This window comes from Mytilus galloprovincialis, chromosome 6, assembly GCF_965363235.1.
Source record: "Mytilus galloprovincialis chromosome 6, xbMytGall1.hap1.1, whole genome shotgun sequence".
Taxonomy (NCBI): domain Eukaryota; kingdom Metazoa; phylum Mollusca; class Bivalvia; order Mytilida; family Mytilidae; genus Mytilus; species Mytilus galloprovincialis.
In genome coordinates, this window is record NC_134843.1 from 43,270,014 (window position 1) to 43,290,465 (window position 20,452).

The following is a 20,452-nucleotide window of genomic DNA, read 5'->3' on the forward strand; positions in this document are numbered from 1 at the left end:
ATTTACAATGTTAGAATAGAAAAATGAAAAAATAAGAGATTCTTTATCATGTACATGAACTTCTTTATTGATGAAAATTGGATTGAAAACGTATGTTTTGGACATGGACATATATTTACCTTTTATAGTACATGTAATATCAAACTTGAATTTCGGTAATTTCCAATTATTGTGGCATAAGTCAACATGGTGAATGTCCAGTTGATTGCCATTTTTAAGATCTTTGCATTTTATAAAAGTTTGTTGTCCAGTAAAATTCGTCTTCACATTAAAAGACATCACCATATTCGGTAAAGAGTTAAGTAAATTGGAAAAAATTTAAATGATGCTAGCTCATTGAATTTAGGATATTTAATTGAAAATGTGTTGCCCTTATGATTGTTTTTATTAAGTTCAAGATTATTTTTATAAAGTTCAAGATTGTTTTTATAAAGCTCCAGCAGCTGATATTTTGATTGCTTTTATTGTACACACCTACCCCCCAAACTAATTTGTATGATAATTAATTCTATACATGTTTACAACAGAGTATATTTACTGTTTATGTATTATGTTTAAAATTTAAGTCACAGCACTGCAATACCCAATGCCTTATACACACATTTGTTTTTTTTATGGTGCTTTTCATATTTATATTTAATTATATATATACACTTGTTGATTCTAGCTTTTTGAATGCTTTTTTGTGTATACATGTATTTGTATTTGATATTTATGCAATGTAGATGTATATTTTAGTCTGCTGCAAGCTAGAAAGTCAGCACAGGAAAAGAGACTCCAAAAAATTACTAAAGCTGCAAAACTTCATTGATTTAATCGATTGGCTGTATTTTAAACAACTCTGAAATGTTAAACATTTGTTTCACGAAACAACAAAAATTCTCTTGGATTTATAATACCACCATACGGGGCCTTTTATAGCTGACTATGTGGTATGGGCTTTGCTCATTGTTGAAGGCCATACGATGACCTATAGTTGTTAATTTCTGTGTCATTTGGTCTCTTGTGGTGATTTGTCTCATTGGCAATCATACCACATCTTCTCTTTTACATATACAAATGTATTATAAAACATACCTGAAATTTGCAAGCATTTACACTCCTCATTAACACAAATGTTGTCTTTAACCTTGATCTTTCAGGCCAATTTTGTTTGCTGTTTCCATTCTTTTGTACAACATTAAAAATCTGGCTCAATAGGGCCATGTTAATTATTCATTGGAGACCTATACAGTGTATAGATATCATGTTTTTACCAGTCACTAATCATTTCAGCTCTCCGGTCTTAACACCATGAAATTTTGGCATGATTTTCAATCATTATTGGAAAGTATCATATAAGGAAGAAAACTACATTGAAAGTCATGGTAAAAAAATGAGTTCAATTTAGCTGTTCCTTTGTACACAAATTATATTTGACCTGTACCATTAAAACCCTTTAGTGGTGGGGTCAACTGATCCTATGCAAAAATTGTTACTGAACTCTACTTCAAATCACCTTTTAAAGTTTAGTAATGAAAATTTGCACTATTTATCACCACTGCTAGAAGGTGTGTTGCCTACACATTAGGTAACTGTTCTTTGAAATGCATTTTCAAAAACCTAGTGCAGCTAAGCCACCCTTGTGCATATGTAAAAAAAATAGTTTCTGATAAACTGTACCACATCTAAACTTAAAACTCAAATTTGGGATGAAACTTGGCATTATTATTTCCCACAGTAAGAAGGTGGCATTCAAGAAAGAAAGCCATAGCTTGATATCATGTTAAAAAGGAAATTGAAGTAAGATACCCTATGAATTATACATGTACAAAAAAGGTTCTTTGAAGATTAGGTAAAAACGTGTCATATTTCTTTTCATCTTTGTACTAATAGAAATAGCCTTACTAAGGCCTAAACTATTTACCAATAGTAAAAAAAAAAGTACCTGTACATTTTTTAATGGTACCAATCTATACGTATGACTCATGTTTTTAGAATAACCATTAAGTTGGTTAAAGGTTTTGAAAGCAAAAAAGCATTTAAAGATTCAGATCTAGCAAACTGAAGTGGCTTAAATATGGCATGGTTCTGATATATTATCACATTAAAATTTTACTATCCTAAATATGGTAGCTAGATTATTTGTTTCCAATATAAAATTCATTCCACCCTTGTTTTCTAGTTTCAGAACAGACCTTTTCTAGTGCAAAGGGGGAGATAATATTCTCTTAATTTTGTGCACATCTTCCTTAATTGTGAAATACCTTTCTCTAATTTGTCTTTGCTTTTCAGCATCATTGGACTGTATATTTCCTTCATATTGTTGATTGGCAGAATCTTACGACTGAGTACATCAGGATTGATTGGAAATATCACCTACAATGAGCTACCGTACATCGATAATGCATTGCAGCTTTGCTTAGATTTGTACCTTGTACGAGAAATGGGAGAATTCCGTCTGGAAGAAGATCTCTACGCCAAACTTATATTCTTCTACCGATCAGCAGAGACTCGTGTCAAATGGACTAGACTTCCAAATCATCTTGTCGTCACCGATTGTAAAAAGAATAATTAATGTTTGAGTTGGAGCTGAAAGATTGAATTATAATCTAAATTGTATTTGTTTAAACAATGATAACCTGCAGTGGCCATACACCTTGTTTAATATTTGAAAGTTTTTTATATATAAAAAATTCAAACGTTGTATAAATTTGAGTACTGCTTAAACCATAATACTATTGCCAGTCTTGCTCACATATTGTATATTCATCAATTATACTCTATTTTGTATAGCAATTGTTTTAGTCATTTTACATTCATACTTCTATTTGAAGATTTGCAGCAAATTTAATGGCAATTATATGTTTGTCTCTTTCCTTTTTTTTTTCTTTTTTTTGGTGAAAAGATTTTATCGATTGTATATTTTGGAAACTTTTGTTTTTTTGTCTGAAAGGACAATAAATTTTTGCCATTTTAATTTACAGGGTATGTTTTCGTGCTGAACGTGTTACCTCTTATGAAGATAGCCATTTTTTATTTTTTCTATATATTTTAAATATATTTCTTGTTATGTTTAATACTTTGTGAAAAGCAATTGGAGGGAAAGTTTTGTGGGTTTTTTTTAATGAAATTTACATTTCAGTTTTTTTTGTTTATGAAATCATGAATGTATCATAATATGTAAAATAAAAAAAATTTATCAATTAGAAATAAGTATAAAAGAAGGCAATTGAATTGTCTCCCCTAGATTGTACGATTTGCAATTCTGTATGTCAAAATATTCTTGGAAGCCCATTTGTAAGTGCTATTCTACTATGATGTTGATCTTCATTATGGATAAAAGTTTTTTACTAGAATAATAGCCTCGTGGTATTATAAAGCACCAGTTATCCATATACATGTTATCTTTTTTATGCCCCATTTATGGACATTATGTTTTCTGGTCTGTGCGTCCGTTCGTCTGTTCGTTCGTTTGTTCGTTTGTCTGTCCCGCTTCAGGTTAAAGTTTTTGGTCAAGGTAGTTTTTCACGAAGTTGAAGTCCAATCAACTTGAAACTTAGTGCACATCTTCTCTATGATATGATCTTTCTAATTTTAATGGCAAATTATAGATTTTCCTCCATTGTCACGGTCCACTGAACATAGAAAAATTATAGTGCCGATGGTGCATCCGTGTACTGGGGACACATTCTTGTTTTAATTTAAAATTGATATGTAAAAAAAGTTGTTTTACAGTTAAAAAAAAACCAGTGGTGGTTTTGTATAAGCTTTTACATATTTAGAATCTACCATTTTGTGAGTAGAACTTTTATATTAGTGGCTAAGAGTATGCAAAATTAGTTTAGTCATGTAGTTTTGGGATGTTTGGTAGGAAATATATATATAGCTTCATGTAGTTTCATGATCATGTGCAATATTTATGTCTATAAGTATTTTTAAGTGTATTTATGTCTATAAAGTGTTAAAATATAATTTTTTAAGCTTATTTATGTCTATAAAGTGTTAAAATATAAATTTTTGAGCTAATTTGAAATTATATCTCAAGTGTTATGTTCACATAAATACTGGTATAGGATGAAAATGGCATTTTAAAAATTGTTATTTTTTGAAGAATTTTGATAAAAGAAATGGCCATTATTGGCTTTTTAATTTTTGATATATCAGTTGAAAAAAAAATCTTTAATTCTTTATTAGTTTTAAATTCTTTAATACAATTTGTTTTATGAATTGAAAAATTAAAAGAATGTCTTGACAAGAAAATTGTCAAATATGAACTACTGTTCACATATTTTTGTAAAACTATATAAAATTAGTATATTTCCATTGTAAATTATTGAGACTTATCTCATGTTTTTATGTTTAAGATGCAGATTTTGGGTAAGACATTTAAATTTATGCTGTTTTAAAACATGTTAGTGTAGGGTACCAATTCAAGTTTAAAGATATGTAGAAAACTCTTGAGTTAGAAATTTCTTTTGCGACTTCAAAGTGTCGGGAAATCAGTTACATTGTTGATTATAATGTATTACTAAGTTATCAACTTTATAATTCCTTATTTACTAACAAGAATTCACTAATTTCTTCATTTCAGAATTATTGGACTATATATTTCTGCTGTGCTTGTGATTGGCAGATTTGTACGAGTGTTTTTTAGTGGTTCATCAGAAGTTATAATGTTCTTAGAACTGCCAAATGTAGACTATGTCCTCAATCTGTGTCTGGATATATATATGGCCAGAGAATGTCATCAGTTCAGATTAGAAGAGGATTTATTTGCCAAACTCATATTCATATACAGATCTCCAGCAACTATGATTAAAGTGACGAAGCTTAAACTGGATTGAAAAAAATGTTTGTAATTTCGTTTTTAAATAATATAAGGATGAAATTTGTAATTTGGTTAGTGTAAATGTATACCGTGAGTTTGTCACTGTTTTAAATGGGAATGAATTACTTTGTCTCATTTTTTTAGGGACTTTCTTCTACCTTGCTTAACAAAATTTAAATTACTAATTGTGGGGAAAGTCATGGCTTCAGGATAAAAAGGGGCAGTTATTTGCCCTGTCCATTCCTTTTTCCAGTGCTCATATATTAATTGGAACTAAAGAATGCTATGCAAAATTAACATAGAGGTAATTGGATCCTGTTTACTTTTCTTTCATCTTTAAGTTCTGTAATTATGTAACATACAAACTCCAGGTATGCATTCTCCACTTAGTTTGTTGAAAATGTGTGTTCAGAGTGCAATAATAATCTTGGTCACATGACTGAATTATGTCTATGGGCTGATAACAAAATAATGTCAGCCAATCGGAAGACGTGTTACATCCAAAATTAAATTATTATTCAATAAATATTATGTCTTTAAAATTTCAAAACCATTTACATTTTTTGGTGGGAAAAAAATCAGATCTCTCTATTATCTCGGTGAATGAATTGTTTTTGACTACATTATTATCTATTTTATTCATATCTTTTTAAAAGAGTTTCGTTATTGAAGTATTTAATTTTGTGGTTATGTATCTTGTTATTTTTGTCTTCCTATCTTGAAAAAAATGTGCCAGCTTTTCTACCTCATGCTTATTAGAAACACTGATGCACTGTATCATGAAATTATATTTTTGTGCCTTCACTTTTTATTATGTTTTTGTTTGCCAAATGTGCCTGATAGGCTGTTTGATATGTTGCTTGGCAACAACGTGAGGTTGTGTGGTTAGGTCTTATCCATTATTTTTATTTTGCTTTAGTATATTAAATATATGTCATCTAAAAGATGAAAACTATTTTTTGTTGTAATAATGGGAAAAAAAGTTTAGTTACTATAATTATTTCCACTGAGGAATTTATTTTAATGTTTTATGCTAAGCATTTAAAACAGTTGAATTTTATCAATATTTGGGCATTAATGATGGCTTATTTGAGATAGATATAAAATTGGTCCAGAGTTGGTGAGTTTAGATGTATATTTTTTTCATTATATTTTGATGATGATTAATGAATTTGGGATACTTTCTGCTTTTTAATTGTTTCAAAATAAATAAATAAATAAATAAATGGGAAAAATAAAGTAAACTTGAATCATGTTAGCCTTTATAGAAATTAAGTTAACACATTTTTTTTATATAATTTTTTGTCTAAGATGATAATTCAAACAAGTTCTGATGAAACCTAAATACAAAAAATTATGGTTAAATTTTTTTTTATTCATAAATATATAAGAATGCTCCAAAGTAACTTCTTTTTTTCAAAAATGATGAATTTTACTGCTGATGCATAAATGTTAAAAGTTTAGTAAGCTAAATTTTTGAAATAATGGTTTTAAAAAATGACAAAATTATTTGGTTCATTTTAATAAAGGGTTATCTCCCCTTCATCTAAAGTATCATTTATTATACTGTTTTGGAATAATTATTTTTATTATTTATCACTTCTTAGTTATGTTTTACAATGCATTACATTATATTTGCTCATAGTCATTTTACATGTACATACTTATATATTGCTATTTATTTTGTTAATGGATATTGTACCTGTTATGTATGCCTCCTTGTAAATAAAGCTATGAATGTTGTAAATGAAGTTTGTTATTTTACCATATGCATCCAGTTTCTGAGGGTATTATAATTTTAACTTGCCTATCGTCACTTTGTTATTGCTTTGCTAGGAACTCTATAATTTGGATGAAGTTTTCCACTCATGAGAACTACAGATCTTTTGTGATCTCATGCCTCATGGTAGTGTGCTATCCTCATATGGGTGATATGTGGTTTGATCCCCAGCCATATCAAAACTAAAGACTTAAAACATTTTTATTTTCTGCTTCTCCCAGAATTAGGTTTCCATACATCAAAACCACAGGTGATTTCAATCATCAGAAAAAAAGTTCTTAAATAAATCTTGAATGGGGGGACAGTATAATTTCTTTTTGTACCTTCATTTTCCCAAAGATTCTGCTCTAATTTATTCTCAAATGAGTTTGATAATCAGAAAAATCTGAAATGCAGAACTATTTTTTCAAGAGAGTCTTGTAAATATCCCATATCATATGGGGATGTAACCTTGCTCATTAGTGTTTTTCATTCCATCATTTTAAAAAGTTATAGGAAGCTGCCATAAAATCTCGCTATATACAGTTTTCTTTTATTTGTATATAATAATCTGTTTTCTTGCAATTGGTGTATGCTGTGTAAATTGTAACTGAAGCTTGTTAAATACTTTTGCTGTTGAAAAAAAATACACTCAAGTGAAACAATTAGAATCATAGAACTTGGGTTCAGTTAAAACAGACATGAGTTTGTTAATAAATCTCTAGCATTTCAGATCTTTTATAAATTTTGTAGTTTACTATGATGTCTATTATCACCAAACTAGTACACTTTTTTGTTTAGGGGCCAGCTGAAGCCACTTTGGGTGTGGGATTTTCTCACTATTTAAGACCCATTGCATGGTGACCTTCCACTGTTTTCTGCTCTTGGTTGGGTTGTCTTTAACACATTCCCCATTTCCATTCTCAATTTTATTGGTGTATGAAATGTTTATAAGGTAAACATTATCATATGGCATATTTCAACTGACCTCAACCTTTTTCATGGTTCATTAGGCAATATGTTTTTGTGGTTTGGTCTGTATCAATAAGACAACTATAATTATATGTATGGAATGTTTGTGTGTTGTACATGTCTGGCAGGGTTTGCCCCATCTGTTTTGTTGTTTATTGATCAATGTTTTAATAAAAGTTCTCCTAATCATCATAAGCATTATCATATAAGACATCATCTATGTGTAGAGGTGTTCCTCGTCTTCAGGCATGTGTGTACTGTCTTCGTTTGGCTATGAGATAAGCTGTGGTTATTCCATTCTAATATTTCCCCAGGTTGCTTGGAAACTCATTTACTTTATGTTTAGCTGTTGATGCAAAGGTTTTGTATTGCTAATGCATAAAATGTATCCACCCACCATCCCCTTTCTGTAATGTGGGAGCAGCCTAAGTTTTAAGACAACTCCATTTCCCTTACTTTACCACTGTTTCCTCATGCTCCCCAGTAATTAAATTTGTATATTTCTTTCTCTACTGTAAAAGCAACTCCCTCTTATTTAGCCTCATACTGAGAGATGAAGCATTGTAATTATTTCTTGGGAACATTGTTAAAGTTAGTTGACATAGTGTCCTGTCCATGGCCATTTGGTTTTCATCTAGGTTGCCCATGGCCTAGATCTAAATTTTCCACAACTGAGAATGTGACTCCCCAAGTGCATGTAGCTCATTTATTTCCATCTTATCCCATACATGCATGTTTTTATCATTGATGAATATAGCAAGTGATTTCAACGTTGCATTTTACTCTGCAATATTGTCCATCTGCAAACCAATGGGAAACAAAGTAAGGAAAACAGTTAATAACAGAATAGAGATTCTTAGGTTCTTTCATGTACCTTTTATTATTCTACTAAACTTAAGATATAAGTGGAAGGCGATTTTTTTTATGTCACAGCTTTAATATTTGTTATTTTGAGAATTTGGTGTAGATGGAAGGTCTTTGATGCTTCTGTTTAAATTGTTTTGAGAATCAGGATAATTAAGAGCTTGTTGAAAACTGAATATTAACCTCGGTCATTTTGGGTTGGTTTTTTTGTCATGGGGTTGCTGCCTCAATGACATATACCCAACGACTCCTTTTGTTCAACTTTTTAAGCAACGTATGATGAGTTTGTATGAACCTTAAGAATCCAGCAACACTTCTGCACATTTTTAGCAAAGTGGAAGCGAATCAGATCTTCACAACAAAAGGCCACAACTCTGTCAGCTGAGTTAACGATCTTCACTAGATCAGCAAGTTCAATGAGTACGGTATAGATATTTACAAATCAATTTCTGAATAAGAATCATCAGACCATCTTTAGTGCACACTATTGATTAAATGCACTAGCACACGTGTCCTTCATTGTCTATAAGTACTGGAACAGCTTGAAAACTTATCATGTCTGAATACCGTATGTTGTTTATCTATTATTGGAGAAATTGGTCTTGATGACAGATTCAAACCTTTTTTCAGTAGTTGTTGTTTGTTAATGTGGTTCATAAGTGTTTATCATTTCTCGTTTTTTATATAGATTAGACTTGGATTTCCTGTTTGAACAGTTTTACACTAGTCATATTTTTGGGACCCTTTATAGCTTGCTATTCAATGTGAGCCAAGGCTCCATGTTGAAGGCTGTTCTTTGACCTATAATGGTTTACTTCTACAAATTGTGACTTGGATGAAGAGTTGTCTCATTGGCACTCATACCCTATCTTCTTATAACTATCTATGCATTTTTAAATGCTTTTGTCAAATATTTCAAAAGGAAGATTATGATGCATATACTTCCAGTGTGAAATGGCCACATAAAAATAAGTTTTCAAGTGAATTATTTTTATTATAACTTTTTAAGCATTTCTAATAGTATTGATAAACCTCCATTATGGCTACATTTGCCCCAAGTTAAAGTATACATGTAATTAAAACACAATTTTATACAAAACTTTGTAATGTTTGCAGTTTATAGAATGTAATTATGGATAAAATATATTTCCATCAAAAGCACATTAAAATCAACTCATACCTGATTGTACTTTCATGAAAAAATTTCATGCGAGTATTTTTAATATTGTAATCTTTCATAAATCAATCAAATTAATCTTTTAATTTGAATATAAGTATATCCTTTCCTTAAGTCAGGGTAAAAATTTCAGACCGTACCAATTTGGATAATCTTGCATTTTCTGACAAAAAATATTTTCAATCAAAAATATTTTCCAGATTATTGCAGAAAAAAAATTCCTTCATCTCATCTTATGCATAGTCTTTGGAAAAATAGAAATAAAATTCTGCTTACTCCAATGGGATAAAAAAAAAATGGCTACTCAGACAGATACAGAACAAAAAATCAAAATCTTGTATCAATTTCTAGCACTTAAACTTTACATTAAATGCTGTATGAAAAAAATAACCTTTTATTTTTATCAACAAAACTCCAGAGAAATATAATAAGTGATAATTTTCTCTGATTTTTTACTTCTATATACTAATGTGGCCTCATTTACAAAATAACTAAGATATTATCAACTTTTACATCAAGTGCAACATTATAAACTGCCCTTACGATAAAACTCATGACTGAATAACATTTTAGCACCTAACTTCAATGAATTTATGAGAAGCATTTTACACTAAATGTTGCATGATACACAATCTTAATCTATATCTTCTTGAAATTACAATTGTAGAACACAATTGAATAACACTTTTCACAAGTTTACAATTTTCAATTTTTTCATTCGTGTAATTATGAGAAGATTATGAGCTAAAACAAATTTTTTTCTGTTAATAAATTCATACTATGTTAACTTTTTAATCAAATTCTATTTATACTGTTTAGAGTGAAGCAATTGAGAACATCTTTGCAATCACATATTTAAAATAATAATTGACTTGAAATATAAATTCAAAAATATGTAATTTAATTCAGAGTTATCTCCCTTAGACTGTGTACCACACAACATTGTCCCAGCAGTGATATTACAGGCAGTTTCTATGTAACATAGCACCATATCATCAGTGACCAAGGCCTTGTGGCCAGTATAGTAAGATTATAAAGACTAACTATGTACATTACTTTGAGGTATTTCAACACCAGCTTACAAATACAATATAAGGAAACAGAAAGAACATAAAATTAATCTTTTTAGTTGTTTTCTGTTTTTAACCCAAAAGGCAACATATAGAAAACGGCGTTATTTTTACAAATCAAATTATTTCAGTCTTCATTGTTTTTCAAAATATAAACAAAATATATTTTAATGAAGAAAAAAAAAGCAAACGTACAGAATACTGATGAAATTTTTTCAAAACATTTCATGAAATTTCTAATCATATAAGCAAAATAAAAACAGCAAATTTGGTCAAATATATCAAGCTATTTCTGAACAAATTAGCAAAATAAGAAGTTAATTTAAATTATTTCTTTTATATTTATTCTACCTACAAAAAAAATATTCATCGTCAGTTTGAAAAAATTTTCTTCATATGCATTTGTAAGATAAAATAAACAAATATAGCCCACAGTTTTGAATAACATTTAGTCATTTCCATACACAAAACATTCATGCCATTATTTTCACACTTAAATGAATGTAAAATATGTATATGTGAAAGATACATGGAATGAAAAATAATGACACATTTAAAACACAAACATATGTTCAATCTCTCATATATAAGGTACATGTATATAATATATAATAAATATAAAAACATGAAAAATTGGTTTATACAAATTGTGTAAGGCACATTCTTGTGAACGCCAATAGAAATATATAACAATAAACAAAATGGAAGACAAACGATTTGTTGTCAACAACTAGAAAAACTTCGTTGTTATAAACCTAGCCATTATCTCTACAATTTTACTATTTACAAAAATGATGGAAGTTAAGTTTTCGTTGGAACGATTTACTCAATTTGGTATTTAGTAAATTTTGACAATATTAAAATATTCTGAACTTGCATATTTATTTTTTTAATTGGAAGACACTTAATGGTATCACAATATTTGTTCTCTGGAATGTGAGGGCTTGTATAAAATGGCAAAATATATATATATATATATAAAAATCCTCTGAATTTTTCAACAGTTAAACATTGATAATTGTATAAAAATCAACAATGTTGGAAGACATATTAAAGTAGCGAAAAAAATCTTTTTTTTTTATGTTGCCATTTCAATGATTTAACTATTTTTTTTCTTGAAAAAATTTAACAACATTGTAAAATGCATAAATTCAATAAGTTAAACACCTTTATTTCAATGTAACCTTGTTAACGAACATCTTTGGAATGTAAGACTAAAATAATTCTACATCTAAGGATAAATTTTAACTAGACTGTATCTCTATTTACAATGAAAATATGAAAAAGAAATTAAATCAAGTAAATATCTATAACATAAAAACATGGATTTCTAAGAAAAAAAATCTAATTATATATGAATGATTTAAAATTGCACTTTATATTTCTTGAATGAATGAAATTTAAAAAACTACAACTACGGTAATATACAAATGCCTTATAAAAATGTTAATTGTTCTAATGATATTTTATTGCACTTTTTACATTATTTTGTTTCAGTTTGATAATTTATCAGGACTAATATATTAAAGACTTATTATATGCATCTATCTGAAAGGCCTTTATTCACCAAGCACTAAATTTTTTTACAAAAAAATTGAGAGTTATCTCCCATATACCAAAATAATTTTACTTTTCCCTTGCGATAAAGAAAGATTGGTATTTTAAGTAAAAATATTAAATTGAACAGCATTTCAATCAGTTACCAATTAAATGTTGTTTTTCGTGTAGTAACAGAAGTGATTTCCCTTCAAATTCTCTATCACAATACTGACAACAATAAATTTTAGTAACAGTTTTTTCAGCAGTCCCTTTCTTTTCACTAGTTTCTGAAACTGGCTCTTTCACATTATTACGATCTTGTCCTTCGGTAACAGAGGTAGAATCTGGTTCCCCTTCTTGCTCTTCTTCCTTGCTCTTGGATTTCTTAACTAAGTGAACTTCAGGTTTCATTGGTTTTTCGCTATTCTTTCCTTGCTTTTCGATTATAGATTTAAAAGTTTCATTGTCAATTTTTGTACTAGGAAAATGGCACTGAAGATGCTCAACAAGTTGCTCCTCTTTCAAGCAGCTGAAGTCACAATATGGACATGAATTTTGTGAACGTTCACTATGCTGATGTTCATGATTATCTAATTCATCTTTAGAAGGTGTGTTAAATGGACAACGGTCACATTTGAACTCTTTGTACTCATCTTCTTGGCTGACATCACTGTCTTCCATTGAACCTTGTCCATTGAAATATACTTGTGGAGCAAATTCCGGAGTTGATGGTTCATTGTTTTTATTGTCATAGATGTCACTTGATGGTGATCCGGTAACATCACGTTTGTGCAGTTTCATATGCTGGGATAACAAATTCACTCTTTCTACACTGAAGGAACATTCGTTACATGTGTATCTTGCTGAAATTTTGTGTAAGGTTTTATGATATGTATAACTGTTCTTACTGCTACAGCTAAACGGACAAAGTTTGCAAATGTAAATTTTCTTCCCATCAGCTGTTCTTGCAGTTGTTATTCGGTTCAGTTTTTCCTCTAACAATGAACTTTTAACTGAATAGTCATTAACACTTTTATTGTTTTCTAATGCAAAGTCTCTGTTAAGGAAAACAATATCTGAAGGCGCAACATTGAATCCGACCTCTGCCTGGTGAACTTTACGATGCTGATACAACAAGTTTAATCTGTCAGCACTCCAATTACAGAAATCACAAATGTACTTTTTATTTAGACCGTGCATGTGTATGTGACATTTGAAGCTTCGTAATGCATTGCATCGATACGGACACTGATTGCATGAGTAACGGACTTTTTGAGTTATGTTCCCAGACAAATTCATGGACATTTGTTGTTGTAGAGCAATAGGATCCATCTCCGCAAGACTGTCATCGGATTCCTCCCCACTGAAATGTTTCCTCCTTAACTTAGCAGAATCGCCTTCTAAGTCTTGTTGTTCTAAGTGAGCTATTTCTTCATCTACAAATTCTCCTCCTTCCAAATCATCCATATATTCTCCTTCATCCATAAACTCTTTCTCATCTTCCATTTCATGATCAGAAAATTCTGTTGTGTTGGCATTTTTGAGGATTTCAAGACCTTTTTCATCTTTAGGATCTATAATTAAAGTTTGGAAATACTTGTCGGCTTGTTCATTAGTAAAATCGTCATTTCCCATTCGTTGTACAAATTTTTCTCCCATATTTGGGTGCTTAAGGTGAAGTTCAGAGTGATTAAATAGGCTGCTCTTTCTGTAAGCTGTGAAAGCACAGCGTGAACATTTGTAACGTATTTGTCCGGCATTGTTCGATAGTTTGTTCAATATATTGTTCATTCTCACTTCAGTCAATATAGGTTGTTCAATCTGGCTGTCACTTTGTTCTGTCGACCTTGCGTTATCCTCTTCGTCGGAGGATTCTAACTTTGGTTCATATGGCTCACGATGTACAACAAGATGCTGTAACAGTTCTTCCATTGTTCCCACATGGAAATCACAATATTCACACTTGTGTTTCTCACCACTTCCATGTAGCATGATATGCTGTTGAAGTTTCTTAATAGTTTTACATTTGAACGGACATTTTGTGCATGTTGGCAGTATCATTGGTCCCTTGTTTGAACATCCATTTTCATCAATGGTTCCTTCATACTCGGTAAATGGTGTGTCTTCATATTTTTCTACGAAGATAGGCTCTGGTGGATGAATGCTATCTTTATGGTTATAAATGAGTTTAAGATTGTCTGCGCCATAATTACATACATCACAGCAATATTTCTTTCCACAGTTGTGTTGACGAGCATGGTTTCCAGTGTTGGCGGCATTGCTACTAACGTAAGAACAGCTTGGACATTTATAGTTTTTACGACCATTGATCATGCAGAGTTGTATTGGAATTCCTCTCCAGTTTGCCATTCCACGTATAGTCAGTACTGGCTTTTGTCCATTAATTGCCATAGTACTATAAATTTTCATTTCTCGGTTTGCAGATTCTTCCAATTGCTCTTGCATGTCCATTTCTTGCCCATAATCTGATCCATCAAAGGAGCTATTTAAACTTTCTGAATCAATGCCCCATCGCTTATCTTCTCCCTTTCCGCTTGGTGTTAGACGGATCTTCTCCTCGGGTGTACCCCTCCAAACATCTCCATGAGTTCCTTTCATGTGCTGATACAACAAATTCAATCTATCAATGCTATAGTCACAGAATCGGCAGGTATGGCGGCAGTTGCTTCCATGTCTTTCAATGTGACGTAGGTAAGTTACAGCATTTGGAGCAGTGAACGAGCATTTTGTACATTGGAATGATCGGCCTCTCTTCTGTGGACTTGTAGACTTCTTAGCACGGGCCATTGCTTGTTGTTGGAGCTGCATGGCAACAGCATTTTGAGCACGGTTATCATTTAGTCTTTGCTGGAGTGACTGAGTCAAGGCAGACACTGTGGATGGCATTGAGGCCACTGATGGAGTTGTATGAACTGAGGATGATGATGGTTTTGGCTCAATAGGACGATACTTGTACAAGTTAAACATAGGATTCTGTTGAAGTTGTGCCTGAAGCTGTGGTAATGCTTGTTTTGGTGTCATAGATATTGGATGTTCAAAAGTGTTGGCATTTGACGTTGGTATTGGCTGACGTGTTGGAAGACTCATTCCGGTAGATGACTGAGGTTTGTCGTTTGATTCTTGAGCCTTCAATTCATTAGGGTGAACCTGTGATGCGTGTTGATACACTGTTGCTAGGTTTGGAAACATAGCTGGACACCATTCACAATGGAATGGATATGCTGGGTTGATGGGTTGCTGGTTGACGGTCCTAGCAGCATGGTGATGGATTGATACAGTAGGCTTTTGCTGTTGTGCTGAAGATACTGGAGTTGATGAACGAGTTAGATCTAGAGCCCCAGAGAAATTGAGTGGTTTATTATTATGTGACTGGTTCATGTCTGATGCATCAAGCTGGTACTCTTGATCTGTTCCAACTATCTTACAATCATCATATTCGTCCTCTTGGCCTTCTGTATTATCCTCCTCCATTTTTTCAGGTTCATGGGTACTTTCATGCATCATGATGCTTGACTTTGAGAATGATGTAAAGTGGCATTTTGAACACTTGAATTGCTGTGAGGGTTGAGATGGTTTACGTCGATGTTTATGAAGTGTTCGGCTAGAGACGTCCATGGATGATGAATTTTCGTCCTCGTTTCTTACTAACGGTGATCCATTCTGTTGTGATGATGGAGATGGAGCATTTTGTTGTGACAAAGGTGAAGCTACGGAAGTTGTGGAATGTGTTTTCTTATGTTGAAGGAATGAAGGTAAGTCTGGTGCTTTAAAATTACATTGTTTGCATTTAAATTTGTCATTAGTCTCATGTGGAATGTTGGCTGAACCATGCATCTTCAAGTGTGCCTGATAGCTGAATTTTTTGTATGTGGCATATTGGCATTGATCGCACTGGTAAAGCTGTCTTTCATCTTCCTGCTGCATTTGTGACATTTGGTTTTCATGATGATTTTTGTGTGCAAGTTTAAACTTATCTTGCAAATACATTGGTGACTTATCCTCAGACTGTGGCATGAATGAGTTCTCATGTCCATATGTACGCATGTGTTTCTTAAGATCACATTTCCATCTTGAACTATATCCACAAACTGTGCAGCTGAATGGTTTATTCTCGGAATGTAAGACAGAGTGACGTTTGAGTTCGGCTGGGCTATTTCCAACAAAAGGACATTCAAGGCATTCATAGGTCATAACTTTCTCATTCTGATCATTTTCAGTCATGTTCTGCATGAATCCATTATAGACAAATCTTGGCTGCATGTTTTCTTGCATATCACTATGAGGTCTAAAAGGCTGAGGTGTATCTTGATGGAATGCTCCCTCTGTGTTGACAGTTACATTTGGTGGCGGTAGTTTTCTAATTTTGGTTGTGTCTATTACATCTTTAATTGTCCCGCCTCCACAACGTTTCAAATGTTTAACGACATCCCACTTCCATTTACTTTTATAGCTGCATCTAGGGCAATGATAAGGCTTCTCATCCGAATGGTTTTTCATGTGCTGTTGTATTTCAGATGGCCATCTGGCTCTATATTCACATAGTCTACATTTGTAAGGAAGCAGTATATCAGTTCCATCTGCATCCTTCATGGTCAAGCCATCTTTTACTTTAATGAAATGTTCTCTTCCTGATTGGTTAGAGTCATCTGATGATGGGATCAAATTTTCCATTTCTTTCAAAGTTGAAAAGGATGATCTCTCCATGCCACCTTTACCATACAAATCGTTGTTCTTTGGTGGTTCTGAAGAAGCACGATTAGATTGATATTCAACTGATCCAGCAGTGATATAACCATCACGAGATAAATTGTTATTTGTATCTTCCAGTAAACTTAATTCAGTGTCAGATAATCTTCGTTTCTTACTGCTGGATTCTTGTAGATAACTATTAGAAAATCGTTTATGGCCAAACTGATCCTTGTCCACCAAAGCAGCTGCAGCAGTCGACAACATCTGCAGAGATCCACCATACATGCTATTTCCTCCATATGGAGACGGGGTAGACCGAGGTGTACTAGAAGAGTTCTTTGTTGATGCAGTTGGTGTATTTTGTTCACGACGCTTGTATGGATTCTGAAGCGTGCTATGACTTTTTTCAAAATGTTTGACTAAGTCCCATTTCCATTTATATGTTGATCCACACACCATACAGATAAAGGGTCGTTCCTCAGAGTGTGATACAGCATGTTTCTGTAGTTCTGCTGGCCATTTTGCAACAAAATCGCACATGTTACATTTCAAATATTTTGGTTCGGTTGTTGTTGATATTTCCTGAGAAGCTATGTTGTTAAGCGGCATTTTAAGCAGATGATATGTCTGTTGCAGTCCATGAGGTATTTTCTGAATTGCTTCTTTATGCTCTTGGATTTTTTCAAGATGATTTTCAGCGAAATGTTTGTTCAAATCATCAACGCCATTAAAATGTTCTTGGCATTCAGCACATTTGAAGGCACGCTTGTTAAGATGTAAAGTCATATGTGAGCTATAATCCACCAAAGTTTTAGCTATAAAGCCACAACGTGAGCACTGAAGTACAGGGTTTTCATCTTTAGGTTCCTCATTTTGTAAATCTTCTCCATTTTGATTATCTCCCCATTGGAGCTCTTGTTTAATGCCATGATACTTCTGAAACATCCCATGATCCATCTGATCTAATCTTACTCGATTCTTGTTGTAATCCATACTCTTATTCATAGATAAATTCATTTCTTTGTGAAAGGAGAAATCAAGTGGCTGCTCATCTCTATTAGCTGACCTCTCTCTGGGCAGGCTCCTACTATGTTGGTTATATCCAAGGTCCGGACTCATCCTAGGATGTTGTTGCATTTTCTGCTGTTGATAATAAGTTGGTGCATTGCTGATGAATGGCCCAATAGACCTGGGCATGACAACAGGTGAAACTGACATATCTTCCATCTTTTCATGCATGACTGGAGTTGATGTTCCTGAGTGAGGTGTTGAGTGATTCATAGCTGTCAGTCGACTTCTCTCAGACGGTGGCACTGGATAACGGTATTTCATATTGCTGACTGCATTAAGCTTAGCTAAACCAGGAGGAGGTTTACTTGAATCGGGAAGATCACCAATATGTTTCTCTTTCCAATGTTTGTTCAATGATTTTCGCCATTTGTAAACATTGCCACATTTAGAACAGGCATATTTGATTCCAGTTTCATCAAAGACTTCAAAGTACTTTCCAGGATCCACTTCCTGTCTTGTTTTTCTCTTTTTCTTTTCTCCCTCGGGAGCCTCTGGTATGACTGTGGTGATGGGAGTTTCCTCTTCCTCCTCCTCCTCTTCGACTTCGTCTTCCTCATCATCATGCATTGGAACATTCATTCTAATAATGTCACTTCCAGCTGTACTTTTATTATCTTTTTCCGAAAAACTGCTATCAAGATCTGAACCATTTAGTAAAAGACTGCTGTCTTTCCCAGAGAAGTGCAGTTTGTGATGACGTGGAAGTTTCTGCTTGTATTTTGTTGCATATTCACAAATGTTACATTCATAGATAGTTATATCTGCATTGTGTCCATCTTTTTGATGATGCAGATAAGTTTTTGCACTTGTAGAGCTGAAATCGCATTGTCCACATACATAAGTTCGATTCTGAATGTTGCCACTACGTGTGGGTGTTTTGATGCCACTTGGTGATTGGTCGTCACGATCTTCGGCTATAATCAGTCGACCTTCGTCATCTTCCATTTCGTGACTTAAATTTGAGTGCTGATCGAAGTCCCTCTCACCGTTCATGTGTGCTAGGTCTTCAATATCACCCATTGGTTCATCTATACGGTCTGGGTTATCTTCCATTATGTTTTGTTCAGTTTTGTCACTTGATGTATCAATTCTATTAGAAATGTCTATTGTCTTTTTAGATTGTTCACTTGTTGGTGATAAGTTTTGTTCTGGATCCTGATCGATAGAAGATCTAGATTCGGCTCTTTTAGTTGGTTGACTTTTCCGTCTCCTTCCTCCTAATGAACGTATTAAGTCTGGATCAGTATCCTGAGAATGTGCAAACTTCTGATGATCCAGAAACTCCTTTGGATCAGTACAACGAAACTTGCACTGTTTACAAAGTCGACTTCGTCCTTTGTGATTGTTTAGATCAATCCCATCATCCTCTGTTTTAGTGGAATCTTCTGACATGTCTTGCAGTTATCACACTGGATATCCTGAAAATAGAAGATAATTTTGAATAATGATGTCAAAAATAACTAAAGTATTATGTACCTTTAAACAAATATTTCAGAGAATACAGCATGCATGTAAAAAAGATACAGATAAATAAAGTGACGAATTCCATATAGAGGGTTGATTTCAGACGGACACATGATTAATAAACAAACAACAACAACAAAATATATTTTTCTCAATTTTATTATCATTATTATTATTATTATTATTATTATTATTATTATTATTATTATAATAATTTTTCTCCAAATTTTTACCTGTATTTTTCTAATTATTATTTTTGTCTTATTTTTTATATGCCTCCCCCACTTTTTTTTATTTATTTTTCTCAATTCTATTATCATTGTATGCCTTCCCCACTTGTTACCTTTATTTTTCTCATTACTATTAACATTATTCCTCCCCCACTTATTAGCTACATTGTTCTTATAACTATTATTATGCCTCTTCCTTGTTCCTTGTTACCTGCATTTTTCTCACGATTATTACCCCCCCCCCCCTTTTTCTCCTTTCCCCCCCTTTTTTTTCCTACATTTTTCCCACACCACTTGTTCTTAAAACTTATTCTCTCCCTGGTGGTCTACAGAAGAGTCACTAGAATTCCTTTTTGATATCAACATTAAATCAGTTATAAGGAATAATCAATCATCTACCTTTAGGGCAGATAGATATACAACTACTTTATTAACCAATTAAATTTTAATGAAATTTAATGATCTTATTAACTTTTTATCAAAGACCTAGAGGATTTATGTGTATTTCCTTACTTTTAGTATCTATGGAAAAGAAAAGTTGTTTACATAATTTAATTCAAACCCAACTCTTCTCCGTACGTTCCATTGAAGTGAAATAATTTCCATACTTTGTAACTATGGAAAGAAAAGTAGGTTATTTGGAATTCAACCCAACTCTTCTCCAATCATTCAATTGAAGTGAAATAATTTCCTTCTTGTATCTATGGAAAGAAAAGTTACGATTATTTAATACAATGTATAACTCTTCTCCGTTCATTCCATTGTAGTGAAAAATATTTTTAATTA

At 32.4% G+C, this 20,452-nt stretch overlaps 2 protein-coding genes across 14 annotated transcripts in view; one reads left to right on the top strand and one right to left on the bottom strand.

The window, feature by feature from the left end:
- LOC143079639 (piezo-type mechanosensitive ion channel component 2-like) overlaps positions 1–6,557 on the top strand; it is a 120,009-nt gene extending 113,452 nt beyond the window's left edge. For 7 of the 8 annotated variants that reach the window (XM_076255088.1, XM_076255087.1, XM_076255090.1 and 4 more), the window contains one exon: positions 2,275–4,717. In XM_076255088.1, the coding sequence (XP_076111203.1) occupies positions 2,275–2,557 (283 nt within the window). In that variant the 3' untranslated portion in view covers positions 2,558–4,717. Of the gene's footprint in view, positions 1–2,274 lie in introns of all 8 variants that reach the window. The other variant, XM_076255092.1, reaches the window with a different exon arrangement.
- Positions 6,558–9,378: 2,821 nt separating this feature from the next.
- Positions 9,379–20,452, bottom strand: part of LOC143079644 (uncharacterized) — a 43,092-nt gene continuing 32,018 nt past the window's right edge. For all 6 annotated transcript variants that reach the window (XM_076255100.1, XM_076255101.1, XM_076255104.1 and 3 more), the window contains one exon: positions 9,379–19,390. In XM_076255100.1, the coding sequence (XP_076111215.1) occupies positions 12,348–19,364 (7,017 nt within the window). In that variant the 5' untranslated portion in view covers positions 19,365–19,390 and the 3' untranslated portion in view covers positions 9,379–12,347. The remainder of the gene's footprint in view (positions 19,391–20,452) is intronic.